The sequence below is a fragment of the Octopus sinensis genome, unplaced genomic scaffold (assembly GCF_006345805.1).
Source record: "Octopus sinensis unplaced genomic scaffold, ASM634580v1 Contig08889, whole genome shotgun sequence".
NCBI classification, from domain to species: Eukaryota; Metazoa; Mollusca; class Cephalopoda; order Octopoda; family Octopodidae; genus Octopus; species Octopus sinensis.
Genome location: NW_021831404.1, coordinates 83,704 through 106,557, shown reverse-complemented (window position 1 = coordinate 106,557; position 22,854 = coordinate 83,704). Strand labels below are relative to the sequence as shown.

At 39.9% G+C, this 22,854-nt stretch overlaps 1 protein-coding gene across 1 annotated transcript in view; it reads left to right on the top strand.

Moving 5' to 3' along the window:
- The window catches only part of LOC115228010 (zinc finger ZZ-type and EF-hand domain-containing protein 1), a 155,888-nt gene that overhangs the window by 62,959 nt on the left and 70,075 nt on the right, over positions 1-22,854 (top strand). Inside the window, exons 29-42 of the mRNA XM_029798686.2 lie at positions 196-266; positions 1,717-1,833; positions 2,504-2,726; positions 4,597-4,664; positions 5,854-5,910; positions 7,271-7,399; positions 8,324-8,428; positions 9,797-9,864; positions 12,020-12,182; positions 14,811-14,922; positions 15,930-16,063; positions 17,157-17,257; positions 18,328-18,449; positions 21,862-21,941. Coding sequence (XP_029654546.1) covers positions 196-266; positions 1,717-1,833; positions 2,504-2,726; positions 4,597-4,664; positions 5,854-5,910; positions 7,271-7,399; positions 8,324-8,428; positions 9,797-9,864; positions 12,020-12,182; positions 14,811-14,922; positions 15,930-16,063; positions 17,157-17,257; positions 18,328-18,449; positions 21,862-21,941 — 1,550 coding nt within the window. The remainder of the gene's footprint in view (positions 1-195; positions 267-1,716; positions 1,834-2,503; positions 2,727-4,596; positions 4,665-5,853; positions 5,911-7,270; positions 7,400-8,323; positions 8,429-9,796; positions 9,865-12,019; positions 12,183-14,810; positions 14,923-15,929; positions 16,064-17,156; positions 17,258-18,327; positions 18,450-21,861; positions 21,942-22,854) is intronic.

Genomic DNA, 22,854 nt, shown 5'->3' with positions numbered 1-22,854 from the left:
TCCCTTACACTCTCACTCACTCACTCCCTCACACTCCCCTCCCCTCACACTCTCACTCACTCACCCTCCCTCTCTTCCTCCCTCCCTCACACTCTCACTCACTCACTCACCCACCCTCCCTTCCTCACTCACTCACCCTCCCTCTCTTCCTCTTGCCCTCACACTCTCACTCACTCTCCATATTCCCTTTTTAAGGTGCTGCAGTGTTTTTCCCAGACAAAGAATCCCGTGGCAGTAAACTCCTTAATTTGATGGATGATGTTGAGGTAGGTGTTAGAATTTTTTTACAAAACTTGATAATGTATTCTTTCTGTTTCTATCTATATATCTATCTGTCTGCACAGACACACACACAGAAATCTGTTACTTGCAACAGATCCCAGTGTTTGATTAAAATATGTATATATATATATATGATAGTGTATGTGTGTGCATAGGGATGTGTTTGTATAGCTGTTCTAAAACAATGTTTGTTATAATGCTTAGAGGCATCATGTACATCTAACATAATCTAAAAGATCTTGATTTCAACCATGTTTGGGTATTTTCAACCTTGATGTGTTTGGAACCACACAAATTCTCTCAATCAAATCATTCATATGTCACACAATATTTAATATGAATTATTTTGGAATATATGTTTAGGAGTGATTTCAAGGTGCAATCCCATGGTCATTCATGAACAAAGGGTGTCATGAATGACCTGGGATTGTACCTGCAAATTTACATTCAGAAGCACAAGTCCGGGCAAGATTGTTTCTGGAAGACCAGCAGTCGTCCATGCATACTGGCCTCTCCTTTCCATGCCACTGATGTTGTCCAAGGGAAAAGCAAAGTGGCTGATGCAGCTTGGCACCAGTGACATCACAACTCATTTCTACAGCTGAGTGACCTGGAGCAGTGTGAAATAAAGTAACTTGCTCAAGAACACAACACACTGTCCGGTCCAGGAATTGAATTCACTACCTGATGATTGTGAGCCCGACGCTCTAACCACTGAGCCAGGCATGTAATATTCCTGAAATGCATATTGTGTAAGTATTGAGAGCCTGGTCCTCTTAAGGTCATTTATATTATACTGATGATGGCTGTTGAAGAAGACAATAATGATGGTACAGATATGGAGAGGTTTATAGTGATGATGGTTAGATACATTCAAATGTAAAGTAATTTCTGTCATTGGTGAAAGTGATGACTTCAAGGTTATGATGATAGATTGTCTTTCAGTGTATGTTGAAGAATGATTATTTTAAGAAAGTCATTATATAGCATTCTTAAGATAATTATTATGTAAATATTGAAAGCCTGGTCCCCATAAGGTCAGTTCTATTATACTGATGATGAGGATGATGTTCATGATAATAATAATGATGATGGTGGGCAGGGGTGTTGCTAAGGTTAATTGCCCAGGGCAAGCATCAAAATTGCACCCCCACCAACCAAAAAGTAGAAACGTGCATAGAAATGGCTTAATTAGAAAATGATCTTGGCCGAAATTGCGCCCCTCTGTGCATGTGCTCTGCTTACCCCACCCTAGCTACACCCCTAATGGTGGGGATATGGGGAGGTTTATAGTGATGATGGCTGGATACACACGCAAGCGTAAGGTCATTTCTGTCAATGATGAAAGTGATGATTTGACAGTCATGATGATAATATTAATAGTGATAGTGATGGCTACATGCATCTACAATTGTTTCCATTTTCTATTGGCAGAAATTAATAGAGAAGCCGTCTGTCCAACTTGTCTTTCAATCCCTCTGTCAGTTCTACACTACAGCTGACCCAATGAGTTTGTTATATTTACCTAGTGGCAACCTAGACAAAGCTGAGGTAGGTACAACTTCCTTTTCATGTTATTGTTTGTTCTCTCTTTCTACATTGTTTTATTTATGTTTGTTGGTTTTTATCTTTTACTTGTTTCAGTCATTAGACTGCGGCCATACTGGGGCACCGCCTTGAAGGATTTTTAGTCGAATAAATCGATTCCAGTACTTATTTATTTTTTTCTTTAAGCCTGGTACTTTTTCTGTTGGTCTCTTTTTGCTGAACTGCCAAGTTATGGGGATGTAAACATGCCAACACCCATTATCAAGCAGTGGTGGGAGGATAAACACACACACACACACACACACACACACACACATATGTACAATAGGCTTCTTTCAGTTTCTATCCACCAAATCCACTCACAAGGCTTTGGTTGGTCTGAGGCTATATAGTAAAAGACACTTGCCTAAGGTAGTATGCAGTGGGTACTGAACCCGGATCCATATGGTTGGGAAGCAAACCATATAGTTGGAGGGTTGCCACTTGAGTGGGGCAAAGGGGTCATCCACCAGGAGTCGCGGGGAATCAACAACAAAAGGTGGATGCAGTGACGCACTATTACAGTGCATGCGTCCATACTACTTCTACTACTACTACTACTACTATCACCACCACCGCCACCATCAGTGCCATCAATACTGACATTTCCTGTATTTCTTGCTTGACCTTTCAGAATTTTGACAGCCAGAAGACGTTAGCCTTACTGGAGAATCTGATATCTGTGATATACCGTGACCTTTGTGATGTGGTCAACCGAAATTCCACCAACGACCAGTTACTGCCCCTCCACAATCTCTTCAGTTCGCTGCAGGCCACTGTCACCTACTGGTGTTGGCAACACTTGAATTCCAATGACGAGAACAGCAAGGCCATTGCAAAGCATATCTTCCTCAGATGTAAGATGATTCATATTTATTGTGTTCTTTGTTGTTCTTTTGGCTGATATTGTGATTGTTGTAAATGGTGCCGTCTGATTTACTAACACAGACATCATATAAATTCACCATCATATGTGTATCATCATCATCATCGTTTAACGTCCGTTTTTCCATGCTAGCATGGGTTGGACGATTCGCCGAAAATTACACCCCCACCACCAAAAAGAAAATGATCTTGGCCGAAATTGCGCCCCTCTGTGCATGTGCTCTGCTTTCCCAACCCTAGCTACACCCCAGATGGTGGGGATATGGGGAGGTTTATAGTGATGATGATGGCTGGATACACACTGCACCAGGCTCCAGTCTGATCTGGCAATGTTTCTACAGCTGGATGCCCTTCCTAGCGCCAACCACTCCATGAGTGTAGTGGGTGCATTTTACTTGTCACCGGCACGGGTTTACATGTGTGTGTGTTTGTTTGTGTGTTTGTACATGTTCACCTTTTTTTTTAACCCTTTAACATTCAAGCCAAACATATCTGACCCAAATTCCCCACATGTGTTATGTTCAAAATGCAGTGAGGTCTGGCCTCTCACACCTATACTCTTTTACTTGTTTTTTAGTCATTTGACTGCAGCCATGCTGGAGCACCACCTTTAGTCGAGCAAATCGACCCAGGACTTATTCTTTGGAAGCCTAGTACTTATTCTATCGGTCTCTTTTGCCGAACCGCTAAGTTACGGAGATGTAAACACACCACCATTGGTTGTCAAGTGATGTTGAGGGGACAAACACAGACACACAAACATATACACACACATACATACATATATATATACAAACACACACACACACACACGCATATGTATGACGGGCTTCTTTCAGTTTCCGTCTACCAAATCCACTCACAAGGCTTTGGTCAGCCTGAGGCTATAGTAGAAGACACTTGCCCAAGGTGCCACGCAGTGGGACTGAACCTGGAACCATGTGGTTAGGAAGCAAGCTACTTACCACACAGCCAATCCTGTGCCTATGTTACAATGTCATTCTAAAAATATGAATTTGCATCTTGGAAATCTTGAAGCCACAAGATAATGCATGATTATTTCAAAACTATTTGAATAAATAAGTATTTTATTTGACAGAGCAATCTGAATGCTAAAGGGTTACATATGGTGATGTATGAATAGTCCAGCACGAACCATTTCAATAACTCCTTAGGCCAGCCCAAATGTAGGAAACCATTGATTAAGGATGTTCTGGTCATGACCTCCTATCTTTTTATTCAAGTATCATCATCATCATCAGTTAATGTCTGCTTTCCATGCTAGCATGGGTTGGACAATTTGACTGAGGACTGGTGAACCAGATGGCTGCACCAGGCTCCAATCTTGATCTGGCAGAGTTTCTACAGCTGGATGCTCTTCCTAATGCCAACCACTCCGAGAGAGTAGTGGGTGCTTTTACGTGCCACCGGCACGAGGGCCAGTCAGGCGGTACTGGCAATGGCCACACTCAGATGGTATTTTTTTACATGCCACCTGCACTGGCAACGACCTCACTTGTTTTTTCACGTGCCAGTAAGGCGACGCTGGTAACGATCACGCTCAAATGGTGTTTTTTACATGCCACCGGCACGGATTATGTATCTAAGGCTACATTATCCTTCATTTTTTTTTTAAGACTTTCAAGTGTGGCTCGAGGGAGGCTTGGCTGCTATTTCTAGCAGATTGGGTGACCATGTTGAGAAGCTCTTTTGTTTGCCTTTATTTTCTTTAATAATCTCATCATTGCTATACAAATACATTAACATACCTAATTTGTTTTATGAATGCTATATAATTGAATAATTAAATCTATATTTCTTTTTTTTCTTTCTTTTTACCAGTTTCCTTATCAATTGCTCAAAAGGTAGAAGAGGCCTTTCAGTTCCTTCTGGCCAAAAAAGATGATGTGGTGAGTTTCATTCTGTCCAATTGTTATTATTTCCAATATTTTCTAAATTAGCAAGTAAGTCTTAAGTATTTGTAGAGCTGTTGTGGTTTAATCAAGGTGAGACCTGACCAAGCATTCCGGCATGCCCACCCTGTCTTATTAGTGGTATCTAGGACTATGTTGTCTAATTACCCTATTTGTAAGTCCAGGCATGCTGTGTGGTTAAGAAGGTTGTTTCTCAACAATGTAGTGTTGGGTTCAGTTCCTATCTGTGGCACCTTGAGCTAGTGTCTTCTCCTACAGCTCCAGACTGATCTAAGCTTTGTGTGAATAACACTACAAATAGTCAGTGTTCTACAAATTGTCCACTCTCTGTAAACTGCTCTTGTGATACCATATGTAGCCTTAATATATTTAGTGTATTTAAGGCAACAAGCTGGCAGAATCGTTAGCATGCCAGGCAAAATGCTTAGCAGCTTTTTGTCTGTCTTTACATTCTGGGTTCAAATTTCACCAAGGTCGACCTTGCTTTTCATCATTTTAGTGTTGATAAAATATGTACCAGTTGTGTACTGGGGTTGATGCAATTGATTTAACCTCTTCCCCTGAAATTGCTGGCCTTGTGCCAAAATTTGAAACCAGTTCTTTTTATTCTTTTACTTGTTTCAGTCATTTGACTGTGGCCATGCTAGAGCTCTGCTTTGAAGAGTTTTTAATTGAACAAATTGACCTCAGGACTTATTTTTTTTTTTAAAGCCTAGTATTTATTCTATCAGTCTCTTTTGCTGAACCATTAAGTTACGGGAACGTAAACACACCAACACCGGTTGTCAAGTGGTGATAGTGGAACAAAGACACACACAGATATATATACATTCATACATACATACATGTATATATATATATATATATATATATATATAATATATATATATATATATATATATTATATATATATATATATATATATACACACACACATACATACACGACTGTCTTCTTTCAGTTTCCTTCTACTAAATTCACTCACAAGGTTTTGGTCAGTCCGAGGTTATAGTAAAAGACATGTGCCCAAGGTGCCACACAGTGGGACTAAACCCAGATCCATGTAGTTGGGAGGCAAGCTTCTTACTGGACAGTCATGACTGCATCTATATATTTAGTGTATTTAAATCTAAACCAAATATCTTTTTCTTTTCCTCTGAAACAGATTGAAGTCTTACCAAAGCTGGATAAACTATTCCCCTCATTACCATTTCGACAGTTGGTGAGTACTAAATTGATTATACTCATAATGTAATGCTGTAGACTGTATTTAGTTTGTGGGATTAAGAGGGAGAGAGAAAGAGAGAGTGACAACATATATATATATATTTTTTCTATTCAGGTCTTAACTCTGCACTAATAAGGTATTGATCTGTGCCAGTGGTATGTAAAAAGCACCATCCGATCGTGGTCGTTGCCAACCCCGTCTGGCCTCCGTGCCGGTGGCACGTAAAAAGCACTAACTGATCGTGGCTGTTGCCAGCCTTGTCTGGCACCTGTGCCGGTGGTACGTAAAAAGCACCCACTACACTCACGGAGTGGTTGGCGTTAGGAGAGGCATCCAGCTGTAGAAACATTGCCAGATCAGACTGGGCCTGGCGCACCCTTCTGGCTTCCCAGACCCCAGTTGAACCGTCCAACCCATGCTAGCATGGAAAGCGAACGTTAAACGATGATGATGATGATGATATATATATATACATTGTGTGGTGAATAAACTGTTGTGTAAATTATGCAAAAATGAAAATAACACTGACATCTCATTTTAACAGATGTATTTACCAAAATTACATAAAAATATCTTGAAATACTAAAGGGTAAATTTATTCATTAAAATCGCCATTAGCTTCAACCACAGCCTCCAGATAACTTTGGAATCTTCTGCAACTCTTCTGGACGGTCTTGTTTAAGTTGGTGAATGCTACCATAATCCTTGTCTTCAGTTCATTTTTGATGTTACAGGGAGCTTTGATGGTCTCTTGCTCAACTGCACCCCACACATAATAATCAAGGGCGTTGCAGTCTGGGGTGTTTGGTGCCCATCTTGAGTGTGAGGCTGTGTGGGAAGTAGAATGGAGGTATAACGTCACCATCACTAGTGATGTTGACTTGATGTTTGATTTTTATCACTCTCAGTACATGTCCTCAGATTGCGCTGTCCTCATATTGACACCCAAACACTCTGAAATGTTCGTACTGGAGCTTCTGGCTCCAGTCATTTCCAAATTTCTGGTGGAGTGAATTATGCCATGGTGTTGTTTTTCTCACAGACAGTGCCCAACTGACCCTACTATACTGTGTAGTCGACAAAATAAAAAACAATGTGCATGCACATAATTAAAACTATAAAATGGCGACAATTTACCCATCGCACCCTGTATATTTGAGAGAAAGTAATTATATATATATGAGAGAGAGAGAGAGAACTAGAGAAATAAATTGAGGTAGGTTGCCTTATTTCTAGATACACTACACCAAGAGGATATTCTCATAATTGCCCCTATAACATGAGATTAAAGACCCTTTATATTTCTCCTCGCTCTTTAGTTATATATTTTATTCACTGTCTGTTGTGTTTCCAGTTGATTTTACTGAGTTCCACCATCGAGGTACTGGACCCAGAGTCACGCTGTTTACTGTTGCAGCACTTCAAACCGATTCTGCTTCAACTCCGACAATTGTCTCTGGAACTGCATGAGCTTTTCCCTGACGTAAGTAGAGAATTCAAATCTCTTAGAAATGGCATTGTTGGACTAAATGTGGTGTGATTTAGCTTGAAAGAAGTGTATGTGAAAAGAACAACGATGATGATGATGATACTTGATACAAGTGGTGAGTGCACACAGCATGGCATCAAACATCTACTATAACCCAAAACTGACTAAAGCTTTGTGAATGGATTTGGTAAATGGAAACTTAAAGAAGCCTTGAGTATGTGTGTGTGTGTATGTGTGTGTGTTTACCCAAGTCTTGGCATTAGAATGGTTGTTAATGAGTATCACCATTATACAAGTGATGCTCTTTGCTTCCAATCTTGTGTATAAAATATACCTGGAAAATATTACTTTCCTGAGAAACAGGTGAGAGTTGACAGCAGGAAAGGCATCCAGCTGTAAAAAAACCTGCCTCAGTAAATTTTTGTCTGACCCATGCAAGCATGGAAAAATGGACATTAAATGTTGATGTGTGGATGTAATCATATATATATATATATAATATATATATATATATATATATATATATATATATATATAAATAATACATTTCTAAATATGTCAGAGAAATTTATGTAGTAATGGTATGATAAAGTAGTTGTATACTGTCAACTTAATGTGACAGTCCCATGAAATTTCACGAATGGATTTCATTATATGGATTTGAATATCTTTAGGGAAACTGATGTCTGCATGTCAATTTCTCCACTTCTTTTTCTCATTCATAAATATTTTAAATGCCTATATATATATCAATGCAAAGCCAGTATATTTAGTTTTCACTAAACACTTGTATGAACCGGAGAACTAAGATGCTAGCATCCCTTAAAGGATTATTGGTCCTTGATACAATTATATATATATAGATAGATAGATAATGTAATTACTATGATACTTACTATCAATATTTAATCTCTTCAGCTTTCTCACAACTTTTGGGTGAATGAGAACAAAGATGATGTCATCTTGAAGGTCTGGCAAGTGGAGTCACCTAGTTGTTATGACAGTAAAGAGCAGATATCTCAGGTAAATGTTGTCTCTCTATTTTAATGTTTTCTGTTTTTAAAATTGAATACACACACACACACACACATTCACTGTCTTAAAAACATGTGATATATATATATGTATGTGATTGATCGCTAGCCACTAAATCTTTTTTTAATTTTCTCTCTCTGTTTATTTCTGAGTTCCTTTCTGTTGAAGAGCGTAGGCTCGAAACATGAAAGACTTTCTCACTTCCTGAGCATTAAACTAATACATCTGTTTGTTGTTTACACACCCATCTTCATCTTTTGTTTTCTTTGTTTTTTTGTAAATTCCATCAATATATATATATATATATATGTATGTATGTATGTATGTATATGAGGGGGTGCTGAAAAGTTCCTGGCCTTCGGTAAAAAAAAAATACAGGAGGACCAATTAATTATGATTTTATGGAACTTATTGCCCTCTCAGATTCATAATTATTGCAGAAGTCCTTCAGTTTTTCTAAGCCCTGTAGTCAGTGTTGAGTCACCCATCATCATTATCATTGCCATCATCATCATCACACATAAAAATCTGCCTCAATAAAGGCGCTCAATATAGGTGTAAGAGTGACTGTGTGGTAAGTAGCTTGCTTACCAACCACATGGTTCCAGGTTCAGTCCCACTGTGTGCCACCTTGGGCAAATGTCTTCAACTATAGCCTTGGGCCGACCAAAGCCTTGTGAGTAGATTTGGTAGACAGAAACTGAAAGAAGACCGTCGTATATATGTGTGTGTGTGTGTGTGTGTGTGTATGTTTGTGTGTTTGTGTTTGTCCCTCCACCATCACTTGATAACCGATGTTGCTGTGTTTACGTCCCCATGACTTAGCGGTTAGCAAAAGATACTGATAGAATAAGTACCAGGCTTACAAAGAATAAGTCCTGGGGTCGATTTGTTCAACTAAAGGCGGTGCTCCAGCATGGCCACAGTCAAATGACTGAAACAAATAAAAGAATAAAAGAATCATTTAACATCTATTTTCCATATTGGCATAAGCTTGGATGGTTTGATAGGCCGCACTAGTGAGGTCGCCAAGCAACATGCATGATACAAAAAGAACAAGGAAAAAATCTCCACAACTCAATGGTAGGGGGGAATATTTAAGAGGGAGAGGGATTTATGCCTGCTGTCGGAAGGGTAAATTATGATAGGACAAGCACAGATGCCTTGCTATGGAGGAGATGCATGTAACACATTACCATGTATGTTCAGCTTGTGAAACTGATCTTGAGACATAGTCATTAGAGAGGCCCCAAGACATTAACTTTGAAGAAATTATTTCGCTTTTTTAATTGAGTTTTAATCTCTAATTAATTTGTTTTAATGAAAGTAAAATACTTTATTTTTTTCTCTTTCCAGGTTTTCCTTTGTCCAGGTGCCTCCAAAATGGTTGTGAACTTTGACAGCTGCTGTGAAACTGAAAGCAGGTACACATACATGCATACACACACATGTGCTGCACACATCTATTCACATGTACACATGCATGTATCCACATTCACACCTACACACACATGCACACTTTCGCTCACACACATATGTGCACATGTCCACATAGGCATGTAAACACACACATTCACTTTCACATAGATGTGTGTGCAAACACACACATATACACACACACGATGCAGGTAAAACTGAGTGGTTAAAAATCTCGTGAAGTCCTGGGTTCAATCCCACTGCATAGCATCTCAGGCAATAGACTTCTCTCATAACTCTTGTTAGCACTTAATCACATTGGACAGACAGAAATTGTATGGAAGCCCATTGAAGATATTGTATTTGTAATGGGCCTCACGGAGGCAAGAGGGGAGATGGTTGAGCATGACCTTCAAATGTTGGGACTCACGGAGGCAACGACAAGTGACCAAGACCTTTGACGATACGCTGTGCTTGAGAAGGCTCATCAAGCCAAGTGAAACTGTAGTTGGGGCCATTACCAGTGCCATGTAAAAAGCACCCAGTACACTCTGTAAAGTGGTTGGCATTAGGAATGACATCCAGCCGTAGAAACCATGCCAAATCAGAATAATGGAATAGCCTGCTTGTGAAATTAATGTGCAAGTGGCTAAGTACTCCACAGTCATACAAACTCTTTATGTACTCCTCAAGGAGATTCAGTGTAACACAGACTGTGACAAGGCTGGCCCTTTGAAATACAGGTACGACTCATTTTTGCCAGCTGAGTGGACTGGAGCAATGTGAAATAAAGTGTCTTGCTCAAGGACACAATGTGGCACTGGGTATTGAACTCACAACCTGATGATCAGGAGCCGAATGTCCTAACCATTAAGCCATGCCCCTACACACACACACACACACACACACACACACACACCTGGTGCAGCTCTCTTGCTTACCAGTTCCAGTCAAACCGTCCAATTCATACCAGCATGGAAAGCAGATATTAGATGATGATGATGATGATGTATTCTCTTCCAGTTACTTTCAGTTGTAGGTGCCACTTTAGGTCCTTAGTCTTGCAGGCAGCCTCGCTAGTAAAGCAACTTCACTAGCGTTTTGGTCATCAATCGGCTGACCACGAAACGGGTTGTACTGGTTTTCATGATTATCAGTTGCAGACCATCTTTGATCTGACTTGACATGACTACATCAGAATGAACTCTGCTAGAGGTACCCTAGCATCAATTTGTTGTATCTAACCCTTTAGCGTTCAAATTATTCTGTCAAAAGTAAAGCTTATTTATTCACATGTTTTGAATTAATCTTGCATTATTTTGAGATTTTCATGAGGTAGCTATTAATGTTTAGAATGATCTTGTAGAGTTGGTGTGAGGACCTAGATTTGGCCAATTTCCGACATAAAACAGGTATATTTGGGCCTGTTTAAATACTAAAGGGAGTGGCTGTGTGGTAAGTAGCTCAGGCGTAGGAGTGGCTGTGTGGTAAGTAGCTCAGGCGTAGGAGTGGCTGTGTGGTAAGTAGTTTGCTCACCAACCACATGGTTCTGGGTTCAGTCCCACTGCATAGCACCTTGGGCAAGTGTCTTCTACTATAGCCTTGGGTCAACCAAAGCCTTGTGAGTGGATTTGGTAGACGGAAACTGAAAGAAGCCCGTCGTATATATGTATATAAGTGTGTGTGTGTGTGTGTGTATGTTTGTGTGTGTGTGTTTGTCCCCTCAACATGGCTTGACAACCGATGCTGGTGTGTTTATATCCCCGTAACTTAGCAGTTTGGCAAAAGCGACTGATAGAATAAGTACTAGGCTTACAAAGAATAAGTCCTGGAGTTGATTTGCTCGACTAAAGGCGGTGCTCCAGCATGGCCACAGACAAATGACTGAAACAAGTAAAAGAGGTTAAAAAAGGTAACAGCTCAAGGCTGATGCATTACATCATCATCATCATCAACATTTGATGTGCATTTTCTGTGCTGGCATGGGTCGGATGGTTTGACAGATGCCCTTCCTAATGCTAACCACTTTACAGAGTCCGCTGGGTGCTTTTTACATGGCACCAACTTTTCACATGTACTGGTTGAACTAACTATCCAGATTGTTTTGGTGAAAACCTTGTGCTGCAGCTTGGTCTGACATGTTTTATTTTTCCCTCATTACAGATTTGACTATCTTCAGTTCAAGGACAGTGCAGGTAAATCTTTCCGTTTCCACCACAAAGTAGGTCTGGCAGACTGGCCAAATACGTTCACCTTCGATGGATCATCACTGTACTTCAACTTCAAATCGGAAACTGGTAAAACAGATTGGGAATACAAGTTTCGAGTGAGTTGGAATTCATTACCTTATTTACCTGAATACTTGAATATAATAAAACTTAAAGTGATAGTATGTTGTCGACTTAATGTGAAAGTCCCATGAAAGGGAAGAATGCTACTGTTATTTAGCCCTAGGAAACATCGTTTCCTGTTGGACTTGACACATTTCCTGTGTCCTTATATTTTCAAAGTGGAGACAAGCACCTCCACCCAGCTATCACTTTATCGTGCTGCTCCAACACCTCCAACATACTGTCACCTTATCGTGCTGCTACTGCGTAAATCTCTGAGAGATTTAGTGGAGCGCTAAGAGTACCATATGAGCATGATCGTTGCTAGAGCAACAAGCTGGCCTCCGTGCCAGTGGCACGTAAAAAACACCATTCGAATGTAATCGTTACCTGTGTCGCCTTGCTGGCACTTGTGCTGGTGGCACGTGAAAAAACATTTGAGCCAGGTTGTTGCCAGTGCCGCTGGACTGGCTCCTGTGCAGGTGGCACATAAAAAGCACCATTTGAGCATTTGCCGTTGCCAGTACCGCCTGATTGGCCCTCATGCCGGTGGCACGTAAAAGCACCCACTACACTCTCGGAGTGGTTGGCATTAGGAAGGGCATCCAGCTGTAGAAACTCTACCAGATCAGATTGGAGTCTGGTGCAGCCATCTAGTTCACCAGACCTCAGTCAAATTGTCCAACCCATGCTAGCATGGAAAGCAGACATTAAAAGATGATGATGATGATATAATAAAATTTGTTCCTGGAAATCAGTGATATATTTTATTCTCTTTTTTATTTTTACTCTTGAATATAATGCTATCCACCATTTTTCACCTTCATGTTTTGTATTAAATTTCTTACATTATAATACAACAAATATAGCACACACACACACACACATTTATGAGGGTGCGTGGCCTAGTGGTTAGAGTGTTGCACTCAGTCATGAGATTGCGGTTTCAATTCCTAGACTGGGTGATGCATTGTATTCTTGAGCAAAACACTTCATCTCATGTTGCTCTGCAATCACTTCGACACCTGATGCGTGGTACACCTGTGTGCACCTGTTCGGGCAACACCAATTTGATGGTGGGGGTGAGCTAATGCACGGCATATACATTTGATCCCTATAAACAAATCATTTATGCAGTTCGTTCGGCAAAAAGCTCAACATTCATATGTTGTCTTTGATGGGAGAGTCCATCATATATGTGTGTGTGTGTGTGTGTGTGTAAACTATATATTCTTAGGTATGGCTGTGTAGTTAAGAAGTTTGCTTCCCAACCCCATAGTTACAGGTTCAGTCCCATTGTATGGCGTTTTGGGTGAGTGTGTTCTGCTATAGCTCAGGCTCTACAAAAAGTTTGTGAGTGGAAACTGAAAGAAGCCATCATATAAGTGTCTATATTTTGTTTGTTTCCTTGTCCTGGCATCACATGATGAAAATTCGCTCGCCTGCCACATGGGCGGACCGGGTTTGTTTCCTAGCCGATGCACCATATCTGGCCGTTGCCAGCCTCGCCTGGCCTCCGTGCCGGTGGCACGTAAAAAGCACCATCCGATCGTGGCCGTTTGCCAGCCTCGTCTGGCACCTGTGCCGGCGGCACGTAAAAAGCACCCACTACACTCATGGAGTGGTTGGTGTTAGGAAGGACATCCAGCTGTAGAAACACTGCCAGATCAGACTGGGCCTGGTGCAGCCTTCTGGCTTCCCAGACCCCAGTTGAACCGTCCAACCCATGCCAGCATGGAAAGTGGACGCTAAACGATGATGATGATGATGGTGGTTTTACCATCATCTTATATTGGTGCATTTAAAAATTGTGAATTGTAAAGCATGAAGCCTAAGTTCTGTGAAAAAAATCCATAACTAAAGAAAGTATTTATCGACTGATGTGGTGTTCACTACATATTCTCACTGTTTGTGGCTATTGTATTGTGTGTGTGTGTGTGCCAGTGCCCCCTGACTGGCTCCTCTGCTGGTGGTATGAAAAAAGCACCATCTGAATGTGGTTGATGCTAGTGCCACCTAACTGGCTCCCGTTCTGGTGGCACGTAAAAAGCACCCTCTACACTCTTGGAGTGGTTGGCGTTAGGAAGGGCATCCAGCTGTAGAGACCATGCCAGATCAGATTGATGCCTGGTGCGGCCTACTGGCTTGCCAGGCCTCAGTCAAACTGTCCAACCCATGCCAGCATGGAAAGCAGATGTTAAACGATGATGATGATGATGATGACATATATGACTGGCACTCTGTTAGTTACAATGACGAAGGTTCCAGTTGATCTGATGAATGGAATAGCCTGCTTGTGAAATTAATGTGCAAGTGGCTGAGTACTCCACAGTCATACAAACCCTTTATGTACTCCTCAAGGAGATTCAGTGTGACACAGACTGTGACAAGGCTGGACCTTTGAATCACAGGTACCACTCGTTTTTGCCAGCTGAGTGGACTGGAGCAACGTGAAATAAAGTGTCTTGCTCAAGGACACAATGTGGCACTGGGTATCGAACTCACAACCTGATGATCAGGAGCCGAATGCCCTAACCACTAAGCCATACACCTTCACACACACACACATATGCACACATATACACACATATATATAACAAATGTTTCTTATGCTTTTCTGTCAGGTGACTGCTCGTGGAAGTGCTGACACCATTCTAACATGGCCCTATGACATGTTGCTCTTGCTGACCAAGTTTTTAGGCCAATTGTGTGGGTCAACTATGTCAGCTAACCCAGGTAAGACTCAGTGCAGTTAATCTCACCACAATTTCTTTTTGAAGTTTGCAATGTGTCTTTTACTTTTTTACTCTTTTACTTGTTTCAGTCATTTGACTGTGGCCACGCTGGAGCACCGCCTTTAGTCGAGCAAATCGACCCCAGGACTTATTCTTTGTAAACCTAGTACTTATTCTCTCGGCCTCTTTTACCGAACCGCTAAGTTCCGGGAACGTAAACACACCACCATCTGTTGTCAATTGATGTTGGGGGACAAAGACAGACACACAAACATATACACACACATACATATATATATCTATATCTATATACAACGGGCTTCTTTCAGTTTCTGTCTATCAAATCCACTCATAAGGCTTTGCTCGGCCCGAGGCTATAGTAGAAGACGCTTGCCCAAGGTGCCACGCAGTGGGACTGAACCTGGAACCATGTGGTTGGTAATCAAGCTACTTACCACACAGCTGCTCCTACACCTATATTATATATATATATATATAAATATATATATATTTTTTATTGCCCACAAGGGGCTAAACATTGACAGGACAAACAAGGACAATCAAAGGGATTAAGTCAATTAGATCAACCCCAGTGCATAACTGGTACTTAATTTATCGACCCCGAAAGGTTGAAAGGCAAAGTCGACCTCGGCGGAATTTGAACTCAGAACGTAACGGCAGACGAAATACCACTAAGCATTTCGCCCAGTATGCTAACGTTTCTGCCAGCTCACCACCTTGAAGCAATTAAGTATATGTGGTTGGTCACTTCAGCCACGTAACCATACACATGCGTTCCATGGACTTTTCCCTTCTCTGAACTTTTCCTCTCTCCTGTTTCTGACGAAGAGCTTTGCTTGAAACATTAAAAACCCACTCTTTTTTTCTATCTTTACTGAGCGTTGAGCTAATACTTTCCATATGTACATTCTCGTATTTTGTTATTTGATGTTTTTAATGTTTGATTTGGCTATATATATATATATATGTGTAATTTTTTTTTTACAGTGACTGGTAAAACCCCAATAATTTTGTTGTTTGATGAAACCTCAGAAGATCTGTGTGACAGTGCTCTGTGGACAACAATATTTCGTGGAGGTTACGTGACACCTATCATCCAAAGATCGCTCTCTGGCAACTATGTAAGATGGTTATTACATTGATATGTTTATATGTATATATATATATATACACATGTATGTATGTAGAAGGTTGAAAAGGAACATATGAATTGATATATATATATATAGAAAAAATGCCAAGGTAGAAAATGCTATATAAAATAATTTTATAAATTTCTTTTCAGTACCAGTTTCATTTATTGAGACTTCTTCAACTGTAAGTATTGAAAACAATTAAATTTCGGAAAAATTAAATGAAAAGTTTTTTAAAAGAATATTTGCATAGTATTCAAATACAAGGGGCATTTTCCTTGTTTCTGCCTGTCTCTGTCTCTCTTGTTTACTCTTGTACCCTCGAACCCACAAGAGTAAACAAGAAAGACAGAGACAGGCAGAAACAAGGAAAGTGCCCCTTGTATTTGAATATTATGCAAATATTCTTTTAAAAAACTTTTCATTTAATTTTTCCGAAATTTAATTGTTTTCCATACTTACAGTTGAAGAAGTATCAATGACTGAAACCGGTACTGAAATGTTTTTTTATAAAATTATTTTAGCATTTTCTACCTTGACTTTTTTTTCCATATATACACTTGGTCAGAAATTAATTAGCACTTCTCAAATTTCTACATTAAATAGGTTAAATCAATTAACCTATGAGCTGTTCAAAACGTCTTACGCGATGAGAAAACTTAGTATGGTGTGATTTCGGTCCTTGCGAGGCGCTACCTATATCTATTAAACAAAGGAAGATTTGTCTGCATCCGCACTCCAAGTTGTTGTTGCACTGCTATGTCAACATCATAAGGATGTAGACTCTCAAACTGCTCTGCAAACAAAGTTACGTCATCGTTCTGCGCAACAGTGAACTCGCAACAAAGCAATAGTTCGAGATATGGCCACTAGGTGACAGCACATACCTTGAGTGAAGAGCAAATCAAGGGTGCTAATTAATTTCTGACGGTAGTGTATATATATATATATATATATATTTCCCATATATATATATATATATTAATGTTTGTGTGTGCATGTATGTTTGTGTGTGTCTTCTTTACAGACACATCAGATTTATAAAAGAATTAATCCGTTTTTTCTCTCTAAACATTTCCAGTCAACCGATTCCAATCCAGATGTGCTCCATCTAATAAATAACATGAATTCAACCTGGAATTTGGCAGATCAACCTGGACTTGGACAGATATTGTTAAAACGGTACGTATTCCGCTTCTGACAGCAGTGAAAACTACATTTTTGTATTGTTCTGTGGTATTGAAAATACCCTGTAATATGTGTGTGTGTGTGGATGGGTGGTGGTGCCTAGTTGTGATATTTTCTGTGTGTTCTGTATATTTTTAATTCTTGGATGTTGTTATGTATTGATCACCATGTAAACACTACCATCATCATCATCATTTAACATCTACTTGTCTATGATTACATGGCTCAGGTGGGATTCATTGATGCTGACGTTCTACATCTAATTGAACCCTTGTAAGAGGTGCCTGAGGATTCTAACCCCTACAACTCGCTTGGGAATAGTAGCCAGCAAAAATTAATGGATGGGTGAAAAATGTAGAAAAATAATTTTGTCCTTATTAACCCTTTAGCCTTCAGATTACTCTGTCAAATATAATGTTTATTTATTTATATTGTTTTGAATTAATGATACATTATCGCATAGCTTTGAGATTTTGTTGGTGTAATTGCTTATTTTAAAAACGACACTGTAGCATAGGTGCGAGAGGTTTGAACTATAAACAGATAGAATATCTGGGCTGTATATGGTTGGTTTAAATGCTAAAGGGTTAAGCTGGTGTTTAGAACATAAATTAACATGAGATTTTGATGGGGAGTTTAAATTTAGAACACATTAAAACCAGGAGTTTGTATCACAGAACCAAGGGTGGTTAGGGGTTGGTACCAAAAAAAAAGGTTAAAGAAAAATGTCTTTACAACCTTAAATAATTTTAAAGATTTGGTTAAGATAAGAGATGTATCTTCCACCTGGATAGGATACCAGTCTGTCTTAAATGATATTACCAGTTACCTTATCAATTTCACAACCAGGTAACTGGCCTTATGAGGCTTAAGCCTTGAGACAGTAATGTCTATAATGTCCAAGGTTGATGATGATGATGATGATGAACATGATCAACCAGTAAATAATAAATTCATGGTTCAAATCTTATCAGTGAGTCCAATTTTTTATTTTTCCCTTGGACTCAAATTGATGCTTATAATTTCTAACATTGGTAATCTTATTTCATTTCTCTCCTAAACAGCTGTCGAGAACATTGCAAACCCCAACAGATTGGAGGCAGTGAGTTTGACCAAACTATTACTGCTGTCTTTTCTGCATTGCTCTGGCACCATCAGGACTTGAGGGAAGAACTGGAGAATTTCAGTAAGTGTCATTCCAAATATCTGTTTCTCATTGACTGTAAATGAATACAATAATGATTACTGTTATTGTTTAGTCCTAAGACGGTCCGAGTATAGCAGATCCATGATCAAAAGCATTCCAGCTATAACTATCTCATGTTTTTGCAGGCATAGTGTACTTAGGGCCTAGGGCTATATTATCCATCATGTCCTTTGTTGTTTTTTATGTCATGTCCCAAAACAAGGCACGACTACATTGCAGCTAGTGCAGAAGCTCCAGCTTGGGAGTTCAGGTGTTTTTCCTGGCTTTTAGGGTATCACGAAAAGCCTGATTGGAGGCCCAACCTTCTGAGTTCTTTTACAGGACTTAGACAAACTGAAGGACTGGTGCTGCAATAGGTGTGTGGATCTGTGAGGGGAATATGTTGAATAAAATCATAATTAACTAATTAACTGATCCTTCTGTATTTTCCTTTGCCTAAAGCCATGGAATTTTCAGCACCCACTCTTAGAGTTACTTCTAGGTCTGCTCTGGCTTGGAGCAATAGTACCTGTCTAGGGTCTTAGTTATGAACTAAATAACAAAAAATGATTCTATGGTTAAGGCAGTCAGAGCTTGAAGGAAGCTTGGCTTCTAGGTATGTGTCACACAAGCCCCACCAATATGTAGACAAGCTTTGCTGTTCCATAAATCAATTCCCTTACTTAAGGGTTGCATAGGGCTCTGTATCTGAATGGGAAGCAGGGGAGTACAGGAAACTAGCAGAGTAAACTGTAAATAAATTGGCAGCAGGCAATGGGGAACCATTTCTGTGTTTTTCCCCACAAAAAGTCATGTATCATCAGATTATAGCATGGTGGTCCATGATTGCCAACACCTGTAGGCGTGAGACATGAAGATAGATATTTAGGTCATGATCAGGTGATGTCCAATGACATTCCAACCAGGCCACCATGTTTTATTTTTATTAAACTCTGAATTAATGTATCTAGTAATATATTAATGTCTTTCCTTTCTGAGGATAGTAGAATGTACTTTGAGAGATTTGGTTACTCTGCTATTGCTAGATTGGGACCATCACTTAGAGGGCCCTCACTGTTAGTTCTTTGTTAAGTAGATTATTAATCATGTTATTGTTTAGCCCCAGGTCAACCTTAATCAAGTGGACCTATGATTACAGACTTTCCAGCTGTGACAACCTTGTATTTTAGGATTACATTATCCACTATATCATTTCATATTTAAAACAAAGTGTGATTGTAAGGGTTGTTTGGCTGTTATTTCTAGCAAGTTGAATGTGGAGTTCATTTCTGCCCAAACCAATAGGATTTGAACCCAGCAGTGCAAACTAAAAAACACTCGTCAGTTACATGCTGTTCCTACTGCTTTCATTAGTGAACTCTACACCCCTTCCTTCCTTCCCTGACACACAACCAAAGTACCTTTTAATAGCTAGCTGGATTGAGCCAGTAGTAGAGCTTAGTAGACCTTTGGCTAATAGTCTGCGATACTATGTTAACTTGGTCACATGGTTGGCTGCTGTAATTAGTTGACGGGTGAAAGAGCAAGCTTGTACAGGTTCGCTAGAAAGAGCTGCCAGATTTCCTTGTATTATCTCTTACCATCATCATCATCATCATTACATACATTTTTCCATGCTTGCATGGGTTAGATGGAATTCTTTGAAGCAGATTTTTGTCTATACTCATTACTTGTTTCAGTCATTTGACTGTGGCCATGCTGGAGCACTGCATTTAGTCGACCAAATCGACCCCAGGACTTATTCTTTGTAAGCCTAGTACTTATTCTATCGACCTGTTTTTGCTGAACCTCATAAGTTACAGGGACGTAAACACAGCAACATCGGTTGTTGAGCGATGTTGGGGGGACAAACACAGGCACACAAACATATACACACACACATATATATACATATATAGGACGGGCTTCTTTCAGGTTCCGTCTACCAAATCCACTCACAAGGCTTTGGTCGACTCAAGGCTATAGTAGAAGACACTTGCCCAAGGTGCCACGCAGTGGGACTGAACCCAGAACCATGTGGTTGGTAAACAAGCTACTTACCACACAGCCACTCCTACATCTATGGTCAGATATTCTTCCTGTCACTAAGCCTTACCAGTTTTCAAACAAGGTAGTATTTTTCCATGGCTGGACATGTTTTGCCCAAATGTCTGCAAATGAACAACACTGCTTGTACAACAGTGATACTTGATTACAATCATCATTTGATGTCAAGATGAGGGAACACACACACACACACAACACACACACACACACACACACGTGACATGCTTTTTATTTTTCTACCAAACTCATTTACAAAGCTGAGGCTGTAGCAGACAACACTTGCCTCAAGGTGTGCCATGCAATAGAACTGAACCCACAATCATGTGTTTGGGAAGCAAGCTTCTTAACCACACAACCATGGCTGCACTGATTCACACAGCCATAACTTAACCCTGTCGTTACTGTATTTATTTTGAGATGCTCTGTTTCTTTCAATTACTTTAAATATAAGGTGTAGGAGTGGCTGCGTGGTAAGTAGTTTGCTTACAAACCATATGGTTCCGGGTTCAGTCCCACTGCTTAGCACCTTGGGCAAGTGTCTTCTACTATAGCATTGGGCCGACCAAATCCTTGTGAGTGGATTTGGTAGACGGAAACTGAAAGAAGCCCGTCGTGTATATGTAATATGTAATATATATATATATATATATATATATATATATATATATATATATATATATATATATATGTTTGTGTGTCTGTGTTTGTATTATTGTTTAGCCCTAGGTTAACCTTAATCAAGTGGACCTATGATTACAGACTTTCCAGCTGTGACAACCTTGTATTTTAGGATTACGTTACCCACTATATCATTTCATATTTAAAACAAAGTGTGACAACTGATGCTGGTGTGTTTACGTCCCCGTAACCTAGCAGTTCGGCAAAAGAGACCAATAGAATAAGTACTAAGCTTACAAATAATAAGTCCTGGGGTTGATTTGCTTGACTAAAAGTGGTGCTCCAGCATGGCCACAGTCAAATGACTGAAACAAAGAACTTAGTGAAATAGCATAATTATCATTAAGCTAGTGTTAGGAACATAAATTGTGACTAAAGTTTGGTGAAAGATTTTAATTCAAAACTTATGAAAACAAGACATTTATACACAGAACCAGAGCCAGTTTCAGCTGTGTTGATAACAAAAGGGTTAAAATAAAAAAAATTAAAAAAAGACTTGTTTGATAATTATATCTATAGATACTCTATGTTTAAAAACAGATGGATTTGTCACAAATGGAATGTCTACTAGGATATGTCTGCTTGATCGTCAGAAATGACCCTTTGCTAAATAACAGTAAAAGAGAAGACAACATGTATATCACTTTCTTTGGAATTTCTGTTTCAGGTGAGAAGGAGGGCGTTATTGAGATCTCAGATAAAATCTACGCTGCTTACAATCTGGCAGAATCTAAACGGAAGAAATTGGTAAGTACATCCAGTATTATTAGTAGTATTATATACATAGGCGCAGGAGTGGCTGTGTGGTAAGTAGCTTGTTTACCAACCACATGGTCCCGGGTTCAGTCCCACTACGTGGCACCTTGGGCAAGTGCCTTCTTCTATAGCCTCGGGCCGACCAAAGCCTTGTGAGTGGATTTGGTAGACGGAAACTGAAAGAAGCCTGTCGTATATATGTATATATATATGTGTGTGTGTGTGTTTGTGTGTCTGTGTTTGTCCCCCTAGCATTGCTTGACAACCGATGCTGGTGTGTTTATGTCCCCGTTACGTAGCGGTTCGGCAAAAGAGACCGATAGAATAAGTACTGGGCTTACAAAAGAATAAGTCCCGGGGTCGATTTGCTCGATTAAAGGTGGTGCTCCAGCATGGCCGCAGTCAAATGACTGAAACAAGTAAAAGAGTAAAAGAGTAAGGCGGAAACCTAGCAGAATCGTTAGCATGCTGAGCAAAGCACTTAGCAGTGCTTCGTCTGTCTTTACATTCTGATTTCAAATCCTGGTGAGGTTGACTTTGCCCTTCATCTCTTTTGGGGTCCATGAAATAAATGCCAGTTAAACGTTGAATTCGATGTTATTGAAGCACAAATCTGAGCAAGGTTGTTTATGGAAAGACCAGCAGTCACTGATGCATACCAGCCTCCCCTCTCCATGCCACTGATGTTGTCCAAGGGAAAGGCAAAGGCCTATACAGCTTGGCACCTCTCTTGAAATGGCTGGCCTTGTAGCAAAATTTGTAAAATATATTCATAAGGCAGTAAAGCTAGCAGAATTGCTTGCATGCTGGGCAAATGCTTAGTGGTATTTCATCTGTTTTTATGTTCTGTGTTCAATTTCCATTGAGGTCGACTTTGCCTTTCACCCCTTTCAGGGTCGATAAA